A 10,739-nucleotide genomic window follows, 5' to 3' on the forward strand; every position below is an offset into this window, starting at 1 on the left:
GAAAATAATTCAGTTTATGTAATAATATCCATATATGTCTGAAAATGAAACTTTTTTTATCATATGAGCTAAAACCAAAGTTTCGAAACTCCATTTTTGGCGATAACATAAACCTATTTTTTTAGCAAAATCCAGTAAATTTCCAAAAAAAGTACTTTTGGCAAAAATAAGAAATATTCGATGACCAATATCGTTAAAGCTTATCATATAATCCCACCAAAATGCTTCAACTGGGAAACCAAAAATCGCTATCACAGTTTGGATTTTCCCATCATTTTAGAAGTACGTTTAAGACCCTAACAAATTTTGGCCTAATTTCAAGAGTGGGAATTTAAGAATTACACGTAAAATGTTAATAAAAAAAAATCTGAACTTTTGGTCGTAATCTATTTCCCATTTGCATGTATTTCGGGGGACAAAGTTATCCTTCACTTATGTTCTCTTATCAAGTTTGAAGAAAAATAAACGAAAAGACAAAGTAAGTTATTTAAAAGAGAAAAGAAACACAATGCCTATATAATGTGTTAGACAAAAATGCAAAAATGGTCCATGTGGTTGGCAAATTTATGAGTTTTTGGTCTAAAACGAAACTTTGATGCACCACTGGTCCAAAACTGGATTCTTTTATTGTTTTTGGTCCCTCACACTAACTTCCATCCATATATGCCGTTAGTTGCAATAAAGACGAGGGTATTTTCGTCTTTCCACCTACAGGGACCGTTTTTGCAACCTTATAAAAATCATGAATCAAACATAGGGACCATTTTTGCAATTTTGTGAGGGACCATTTTTGGTCATGAATCAACAACCGGTCACACCCTCGTTTTTGACCAAAAGCACATAAATTTGTCAACCATAGGGACCATTTTTGCAATTTTGTCAATGTAGCGTAGTAGGTAGTTTCTATTGCTTTTTTTGAAGGTTAAGTGTTTAAAACTCACATTCTCCTTTTCTTACTCATCCCACATTAATAGATGCTCAAGTATTAATTATGTGTGTATTAAACCTATTTAACAGGTCAAAACCTAAGGCATATTTTATATAAATATAGGACAACTTGTAGGAGTTACTACAAATATCAAACTATACACGTTAAACATTCACTAGAAGAACCTTTCAAAAAAAAACATTCACTAGAAGAAAATGATATTCAAAAATTGATGTTGCTTTTCTCTTAAAGAACCCTGGGCCTCTGAAATCATTTTTTCTTTTACAAAAAGATATCAACTTTTTTCTGTTGCTCTATGACGATTGCAATATGCTTTCTTGATCCATCATCTTATCATCAAAAATACAAAGACTTCAAATTGCAGTTAACATGACATAGAAAAGCAGAAAGCAACTGACCATACATATACCGATGCACAATGTACAACTCCCACCATCAAAAGGGTTACAGGGGGCAATTATGCCTTTTCACTTACAAATGAGCTGATACAATCTAATTACAGGTGAAATAATAGATAAAGTCAGCAGTATTCATGGGAACAATTTGATCTAATTTTTTTCCTACAAATATGTCAAAATTTGAGTTCTTGATGACGTTTGGACTGTTCAACCATGGCTCATGAATGGTGTCACCTCACAGAAATTCCAACAAATGTGATGATTAATGCAATAAAGATTCGTGTAATTAATGTGGGAACTGAAGGTGCACTTGAAAATTTAACTCTTTGAGCCTGATCCCTGCATTCAATTTTAAAAATTAATAAATAAATAAATAAAAGAAAAGATAAGATTGTCCTTTAAACCCCATTTGTTACGCATGACCATATTATACTGTGTTTGACTTGCACTCGACAGGACCGAGACCAATGTGAATGGGCCAACCCAAAAAGATAAAACAAGATTGGACAGGGACAGGGACTGAGGGACGCACTCTCGATTTTTTGTCTGTGCAAAAGACATGAATGTCCTTCTTGTCCTCTTTTATCAAAAGATAGTTCTAGAAAAATGATTTTTGTGTAAATATCTTACTTTTGCAAGGATGATAATACTCCACAAAAGATTGTATTTTCAGGCAAAGAAAGCTCGGTTTTTTCAGTGACCTCAGGATTAACCACACTCAAATAAACTTCTTGTCCAAGGTACCATGAATCTAGGTTTTGTGCTCTTAGGTTCCATAATCCCGCATTATCAAGATAAACCAGAATAGCTGTCCATGCTCCTGGGAAAACCTGTAAAAGAATATTAAAAACCTAAAAAAAAATAAAAAATTCAAGAAATAGCAACGTTGTAAAGGTGGAGATTACCTGAGTAGTACTGCGAGCCACCCCATCCCACTTGTTGTAAACATTTCTACTGTTTTCGGTCCATACTCCATAATCCATCCTAACATTTATACAAATATCATTGAAATCATATATCTTATAAATTCATAAAAATCATAATATTATTATATAACTGTATAAATGTATAAACGATAAACATACCCGACTACAAAAAACGCATAGCCATCCAAATGGTAGCTCTGAACTGTGGAATCATTATTTTGGAGTATAATTTCAATAAATCCTTTGAATGTCCCATTAATCACAGACGTGTCAATTATTGAAGGGCGATTCATTGGTCTATTTGGGAAATCAAGCTTGTAGATTCCAAGAACATTATACTGTTGAGCAAGCTTCAATGGTGTTGAAGGAACAAAGAAAGATATACCATTAAGAGTAGTACGCCTTTTTCCATCTATAATTTCAGGTGGCTTATTCAGGAGTAAAAATACATCCGTTACTGTAATCTCACCATACTTGAAAGACCCTTGTGGATTCGGACGAGCCGCACCCGCAGAAACATTCATTCTTCAAATAAAAAAAAATAATATGACATAATCAAGAAAAAGATATAAACAAGGGGGTGTGTTTTCGCAAAACCTTATTAAAACCTAAACTGGATATTGGAATTGAAAATAAATATCATAATTAAAACCTTATGGATCGTGCTTGAGTCATTGAGAAAGACGGGTCGGATTCGTTAGGGAGATCCGGGAGAGGACCTGAAGCGGGCGCTTGGGAATTTGAATAGTGCAAAATTGCAACTCCTGAAGCTTTTGTTGAATTGACAAACCGTGGACTGGCAACAATGTAATAATCGTTACTTGCAGGTTGATCCATAGTCACCAAGAAAGAATACGATTGGCCAACATGAATATCCATGTTTGAATAATTCTGTTGGACTGTGTATGAACCTTCGGTTTCTACAAGAAGCAAGTTATGGTTTTGGATTCTCAAGTTTAGACTTGTTGAGGTACCAACATTGTGTACACGAAAACGGTATGTTTTTCCTGTTAATAATCAAGTAAAAAAAAATAACAGATGACATAATATATAACGAGCGAAAACATGATGATTTAAAACTTTCAAATTTTATGCTAAAAGAACCTCAAGAAATTACCTGGTTCGACATTTATCACCTGGTATGCAATTCCATCAGGAACGATGCTACTATCATATCGATAAGGACCTAGCCCATTGAACAAAATACCATCAGGAGATCCAAGATCAACCCCTTTTTCAATATCTTTCCTAAGATCCTGTTCAGGAAAACAAATCCTAGAATGCAGCTTTTTTGGTGATTTAGAACAAATAAAAATTGAAAATATGCTGACCTTATGACTCTTTATAAACCAGTCCCCGATGACAAGTGTAATGTCTCCATCAGGAGCACCGAAGGGTACAGGAATAACGTCTCTGTTGTTAATGGTGATTCCTCCATATCCGCCTGCAGCTCTTTGGAAATTTGTTGAAGGGAAGTAGAAAAAACTACCAATCTGATCCTTAACTTGAAACTCATATGTCCAATTCCATCCAGCAGGAATAGGACAATTTGTCCCCAACACACCATCTTGCCATGAGTTCCTTCTATGTTGGATTCCATTCCTGTAATCAAAACTAGTATAATTCCCCTTTCTCCAAGAATCATAATGGTGTTAAATGAATCAGATTTCGTAGTCATGAAATTATACCATGTGAGAAGCACGGGTTCATCAAGATCGTTCTTTACATTGACAACAACGTTCCAATTTGTTGTTCCTTCCAAAATTGGTCCCGGAAATTGCCCATCTATTGCAATCACCTACACATGAGTCGAGCCAACATCAGCCGCCTAATTATTAACAATTAAACTTTTTCCCAAATTAAAGAACCCTACTTTCTTGAATTATACCGTAAACCCTCTGTTTTTTTATCATTACATTGCATAAATCATTCCCTAAATTAGTACTTTACAGAGTATAATCTTCATAATCTACTAAAAGCAATCATTTTTTAAAACACCGACAACCCTAATCACAAAAATTTGCATATGATCATGAATTCGAGTAAAAAATTAAGAAAAAAGAGCAAATAAGTTTGAGAATCGCAGAAGATAACAGAAACAAAACCTGTTGTTTAACGCCAAGCGGTGATGCTGTGATGTAAGAGATTGTCCAGTCATAATACACAAATGGGTCTCCTGCAAAAGCAAAATTAAACAAACCCACAAAAGAATTCAAGAAAATCCACCAAAATTTTGAGGGCATTGCATAAACACACACATACACACACTATCAATCTGTAAAAGAATTATAGGGATCTGCACTTTTTAGGCTGGGTGAAGAAAGAAAAGTAACATGGAAGACCGAAGACAAAAGCACGCAGTGTCTCAGTGTCAGATCGATGACTCTGACTCTGAAATATGAATGGGGTTTCCTTTTGGGGCCCGCTGTTGACAGATTATGGAAATTTGCGGCAAGTTTTGCTGTTTTATTTCGAATTTTTATCTTAGAGAAAGTCGCCGAATCTTCGATTTAAAGTGTTCATTCCTTTTTTTTTTTTTTTTTTTTTTTTTTTTTTTTTTTTTTTTGATGCCTACCAAAAATAGCATAACTAAAACTCCAAAAGTCACTTCGAATATCAAGAATTTGTGGTGTTCAAAATATCTAAAAATTACGCCAACCTGGTAAATAACAACCATAGCATTTAAAGCATTTTAGATTTAAAAAGTTGGTTTATCCAATAATATATATATATATATATATATATATATATATATATATATATATATATATATATACTATGTGAAAACCCGTGGAACCTACGGGTGTTAATGTTAAATAGAATTTAAAATTTAATTATGTAATAAATAATATACCATTAAATTAGAAAACTTATATTGTATTTTTTTAATAAGTTTTTGATTTGTAAGCATTTAATTACACAATAAATGGTAAGTATTTAACTACAAATTTTAAATAATAAAATAAAATTTCATTAATTTTGACAACTTATGAATTGTAATATTGAATTTTTCAAAAACTTTTTGATTTGTAAGTATTTAATTACAAACTAAATCATAAGTATTTAATTAGAAATGAAGTTTTTTGAAAACCCTTATTTTTGGTATATGATTCTTGTTGGACATACGCAGATGATGCATTACCGGTGTGTGTAATGAAATTAACATAAAATAAACAAAACATAATTATAAATAAATAAAGTAATATGATGGATTAAGTGTGATTTGTTAAAAATGAATAAAATATGCTACAAAAAAGTTGGCTACAAATTTTGAAAAACTTCCTTATAAACAACATTGGAAGTTTTATTTGTGACTTTGCCATCTTTATCTAAAATTAATAATTTTAATCCTTCTCTGCTTTGAACTCTAGATAAGGCAACATACAATTGTCCATGTGAAAAAACTGGATCTTTGAGAAACAAACCAACATTTGATAACGACTGTCTTTGACTTTTATTAATAGTCATTGCAAAACATATGGCCAAAGGAAACTGTCTTCTTGTGAATTTGAAGGGAATCTTTTTTTCTGATGGAGTTAAAGACATTCTTGGAATAAAAGTCTGGTTTCCAATATTAGTTCCAGTTATTATACGTGCCTCAATAACACGTTTGCCCAATGATAACACATGTAGTCTTGTGTCATTACATAAGTCGTTTTTCTGATCAATATTTCTCAGTAACATTACTGGAACACCAATTTTTAAAACTAACTTATGATTTGGTAAACCGGATACTTTGAGACCATTTAATACATCAGGAGAGTATAAATTTGTATCAAACTGATCATGGACAAATTCAGATTCACATATGCTGTCTGAACTTAAATATTCAACTTCATCTCCTGGAAACTTGTTAAGCAAACAGTCATTTATTTCCTGAACAACTTCATTTTTTGGAGCAAGTATCGCTCTTTCTTGGAAATAATTTGTGTTACTGAAGTTCTCCAAAATTGACGGATATACAAACTCAATTAAGGAACCTATAGGATCATGTGAATCATTAATGAGAATATCATCAGGAATATCGATAATCGTTTCACCATCATTCGGGCCACCAAGTTTGCCTTCTCCTATATCCAATAGCCAATTTGCAAAATCTCTTATTTTTCGTATATCAGATTGATCCCTTCCAACAGTTAGCCTCATGTTTTTTGTTAATCTATGGACTTTGCAATGTTGCCATAAATATGAAGAACTCAAAGAAGTATTTACAATGTTCTGTCTACTGCCACCCGGAACAACATGTAGAATCTGTCTAAAATCTCCTCCAAAGACAATAACTTTCCCTCCAAATGGAATATTTGAGATGGTTGAATTTCCACACCTTAATAAATACTTCAAAGTTCGATCTAAAGCTTCAAATGCATGCTTATGGACCATAGGTGCTTCATCCCAAATTATTAAAGAGGTTTTTCTTATTAAGCTAGCCAACTCACCATCTGGATTTATTTTACAAAAAGAATCCTCTGTAAGTTCAAATGGAATTATAAATCGAAAGTGTGTTGTTCTACCATCGGGCAATAATAAGGAAGCAATACCGCTTGAAGCAACATTTAAGACAATATTACCATCAGATCTAATTGCTGCTGATATTGTATTCCATAAAAAAGTTTTACCCGTTCCACCATAACCGTAAACGAAAAGACACCTCCTTTATTTTCTTGAATAGCACTCATGATGTTTAGGAAAATGTTACGTTGCTCATTTGTTAATGCAAGAAACATACGACCATAATCATTCTTTAAAACGGGAATGTCGTAATCTAGCTCCTCGGTGATTAGTCGATTGTTTGAAGAAGAAACGGATTCAACATCTGGGTATGACATATTTTTGAAGTTTTTGAGAGTAGAGTTGTTTCGAAGTAAAATTTGTTCTATTTCGAACAAAGTTAAGTTTTTAAGTTCATCTACTCCGAGTGACAATTCTGCACGAAAATATTAAATAATTTAGAAAATATGTGGTCGATATTTAATAATTTTATTACTAATTATACAATGGCTGTTGAATAAAAAAAAAGAAATTAAATAAAGTAAAAAATAAGAAAAAAAATGTAATACCTGCAGACTTAAATCTTTGTCGTTGGTTATATAGAATTCCATCTGCCAAATATTCCCATGTATTTTCCCAAACGACCTCTAGTTTAGACATACTATTACACATCAACAATGTAGCAAATAAGAAGCGTAGATAAAAACCAGATCCAGAATGACTTGCTTCTTTAATTGCATCAATGTATTCCTTGTCATCATCTAATAGCCCGAGTGCATAACAAGCGTCTCTAAAAGAAGAATGTCTTTGACCATTTACCGTGAGAATTTCATCAAATGATGTCGGACCTTTTACTTTATTTAAAAGAATCCTTAAGAAATATGCTTCACCTAGTTTAGGTGAAACCGAATGAATTCTACCGATGGCTTTTCCTACTTTCCTTCGCTTCCAAAACCGACCATTTAATATCCAAACAAACTTTGTAGGAAATTCAGCATATGTAAGTTTTCGTGCTTCACTGTCGATTGCATTACACTCCATCCAAGATGTGAACTTTGAAGCCGCAACAGAAGGTTTGTCAAGAACATCATCAATATCATCGTCTTCGCCATATACAATCTGTTGTTGATTAGGTAGATGAAAAGGTAGTCTGATAACAGAAGGATACCTGCAATGAACATCGTATTTAAAAATTCGCCATGATGCTTCACATGCAGATAAATATCTACAATCTTAATATTCAACTATTTCATCGACCACATCATTATTTTCACATTCATTGTGTTGTTGGTACAACAGCAACCGTAGCTCTATCAGGACCCTTGTTTATGTATTTGAACAGATACTTTATAGAAGATCCTTGATTGCACCATTCAACATTAATATGTGCCTGATATCTTTTTAATATATATTTGTTGTATGGAACAACATTTCTATTATCCAACTTCACACCCGATTTTTCTACAAAATGACCATCGTTTCTTCTCCTATATAACGGAAAACCATTTCCATCAACAGACGAATGATCACAGAATTGTTTTGGAAAGTTTTTTGAGCACTTTTTATCCACCATGCATGGACAATTGATATTTTCAGCTCCACATGGACCATGAATCATGAACTCATTGACAAGTGAATACAATTCCGGATCTTCAATTTTGTCTGGTATCTCAGCAGAAATTATCGGATCGATAAATTCAACAATGGGTAACTTGATGTCAGAATGCATAAATAAACATATATGACTATGCGGCAAACCTCTCTTTTGAAATTCAATGGTATAAACATCTGCAAAATATTTGGCAAAAAAACAAAATATGATTAGACAATAAAAACATATAAAAAATATACTATAATAAGAGTAATGTTTTATCAATAATGAAAAAAATATAATTTTAATTACATGCTTGAACTGTGCCGAAAATTTTATTCTCCCTTAAATCTTTAATAAATGCATCGAGCTTGATCTTGAACAACCTACATAATATATCAGGTCTGTCTTCTGGTTGAAGTGAAGTATCCTTAAGAAATCTTTTAATCTCTCGCCATTTTGGATTACACATAAAGGTTATGAAAAAATCTGGATATCCAAACCATTTACATAGTGACATGGCATCCAAATAGTTTTGCAGCATATATCGTGCGCCACCAGTAAAGGATGAAGGTAATATGACACGTTGTCCGACATTGGAGATATTCGTTGTTCCTTGAGCTTTTTGGTTACGTAAATTTTCATAAGACTCACATCTAAGAACATGTTGTTGCCTATGTATGTAATGCAATCTCTCCGTTTCCATCATAGTATAGGCATCTACCAGAAACTGCTGAAACAAGCTTTTGAATTAAGAATGAGGGAGAACGAATGATCTCTATCTTGAATTCTAAAAGCGAAATATTCTCTCATTGTACATTTCGCTTGCTTGCTGTTGGTTGTAAATGAAACACCTCTATGAAGAATGTCAACACTGTAACCATCATCTCCATATGGAAATAGCAGTGGATATTGAAGAGGAAGGTATGAAGGATGCAATTCACGGATACGTTGTAGAAATCCAGTTTTTCTTTCAACAACAATATCCCTCTTTTCAATTGAATCACAAATGTCCCCGACAATTAAAGCGGCAACCTCTGAAGCAGTCGGTAGGTTATATGTTCTTCCATCTCGCTGCCTTCTCCCGATAAGTCGTAGTTTCATATCAACTTGAGGGTTTTTCTGAAAAGTATCTCTTGCCATCCTATAAGATCTAACCAACACATTATTTGAATCCAACATCACCTTTATATCTTCAATAATATCACTATCAATTGACTTTGATTGATCTTTTACCCCACTAAAATAAATGAAATTATACATAATATTAGTAATATATATATATATATATATATATATATATATATATATATATATATATATATGTGTGTGTGTGTGTGTGTATAATGAATAATTATGAATAAGAAGGATGAAAAAAATACCCAATGCATCTTTGTCTATTTGAAATTTCGTTCTCAGTATCATAAATGTATAACTGAGAAAATTTTGGTTCCGATCCTTTTGCTGGTAAAAGGCTTCCAATACTATGATAATTTTGACCACCCAGTCTGAAAATGTATGGAGCGTTTCCTCTATTGATTGAAGTATCAATTTTACCACCCATCGACGTAAAAGAAAACATTGAATTGTAACGTCTAATGTTTTTCATGAAGTGTTTGCTTTTAGAATCCCCATTTCGAAACATTCTTTCGTAACTTGGGGGTGCTTTCTTTAAATCTGGAATTTGAACTTTGCCGTAACCACAACATAAAGAATAATTTGTGTTCCCTTTTTCTTTACCTCTAATGGATTCATTTCTCCATAACTTTGCATGACATGTTTGACATACAACATTTTGATCACCATGATCCAAATATTCTGTAAATTAAAAGGCGATGAAAAAAATATCAGTGAAATTTATAAGTATATACAACGTAGTATTTGAAATGTAAAAAAAATGAAAATGAATATTATTTTTTTATTACCATTTGAGATACCAACTATAACGTCTTCATTTATGACTTGATGTATATTTTCTACATTATCTGTCAAATCAATCAAAGGGATAGGGGATAAATGTGTCGTCTTCCTTTTTAATTTATGACATCCTGGATTCAACTTGATTGAAGATGAAGAATCAGTTATTGTAGATGCATTTTTCGATGTCATATCATTTGAAAGTACATAGTACTGTCTTTTATCTGGTAAGTTGGAAGTGACATATTTACCGAAACCGATGTTATCTGAACAAAAAAAATGAAATAAGTATATATATACTTATATCCGGATTATAAAGAAAATTAATAATTGTATATTTTAAAAACAATAAATTATTACCATTTGTAATGTTAGATAACGGAGTTCTAACATTTGTAATGTTAGATAACGGAGTTCTAACATTTGTAAAGGAAAGAGAGTATTGTACGGTTGTATTTTGGATTCCTGGT

The 10,739-nt window shown here is 32.5% G+C and overlaps 2 protein-coding genes across 2 annotated transcripts; both read right to left on the reverse strand.

The window, feature by feature from the left end:
• Nucleotides 1-1,301: 1,301 nt before the first annotated feature.
• Nucleotides 1,302-4,726, reverse strand: SKS3 (SKU5 similar 3). Its single transcript, XM_079049912.1, has 9 exons — nucleotides 4,379-4,726; nucleotides 3,962-4,071; nucleotides 3,605-3,875; nucleotides 3,391-3,529; nucleotides 2,926-3,280; nucleotides 2,433-2,798; nucleotides 2,253-2,331; nucleotides 1,978-2,177; nucleotides 1,302-1,686 (listed from the first exon to the last, which is right to left on the reverse strand). Exons 1-9 carry the CDS (start codon nucleotides 4,514-4,516, stop codon nucleotides 1,578-1,580), a joined length of 1,767 nt encoding a protein of 588 aa, XP_078906038.1. The 5' UTR covers nucleotides 4,517-4,726; the 3' UTR covers nucleotides 1,302-1,577.
• An 808-nt stretch (nucleotides 4,727-5,534) lies between these two features.
• LOC145114222 (uncharacterized) lies at nucleotides 5,535-9,058 on the reverse strand. The gene is made up of 5 exons (XM_079050226.1): nucleotides 8,665-9,058; nucleotides 8,108-8,549; nucleotides 7,331-7,929; nucleotides 6,970-7,197; nucleotides 5,535-6,739 (listed from the first exon to the last, which is right to left on the reverse strand). The coding sequence occupies exons 1-5, from the start codon at nucleotides 9,056-9,058 to the stop codon at nucleotides 5,535-5,537; spliced, it is 2,868 nt and encodes a 955-aa protein (XP_078906352.1).
• Between the last annotated feature and the right edge of the window lie 1,681 nt (nucleotides 9,059-10,739).

This window comes from Lactuca virosa, chromosome 5 (genome assembly GCF_052849685.1).
Source record: "Lactuca virosa cultivar CGN04683 chromosome 5, Lactuca_virosa_CGN04683_v6, whole genome shotgun sequence".
Taxonomy (NCBI): Eukaryota; Viridiplantae; Streptophyta; class Magnoliopsida; order Asterales; family Asteraceae; genus Lactuca; species Lactuca virosa.

Excerpts from the sequence above, each read along its gene's own strand:
- SKS3 (XM_079049912.1), bottom strand. The coding sequence starts at position 4,516 with ATGCCCTCAAAATTTTGGTGGATTTTCTTGAATTCTTTTGTGGGTTTG. Across the intron at positions 3,530-3,604 it reads GGTTTATAAAGAGTCATAAG|GATCTTAGGAAAGATATTGA; the intron begins GTCAGCATATTT and ends TTTCCTGAACAG. Across the intron at positions 2,799-2,925 it reads ACTCAAGCACGATCCATAAG|AATGAATGTTTCTGCGGGTG; the intron begins GTTTTAATTATG and ends TTTTATTTGAAG.
- LOC145114222 (XM_079050226.1), bottom strand. The coding sequence starts at position 9,058 with ATGGAAACGGAGAGATTGCATTACATACATAGGCAACAACATGTTCTT. Across the intron at positions 8,550-8,664 it reads TTTCGGCACAGTTCAAGCAT|ATGTTTATACCATTGAATTT; the intron begins GTAATTAAAATT and ends AATATTTTGCAG. Across the intron at positions 7,198-7,330 it reads ACAAAGATTTAAGTCTGCAG|AATTGTCACTCGGAGTAGAT; the intron begins GTATTACATTTT and ends ATTTTCGTGCAG.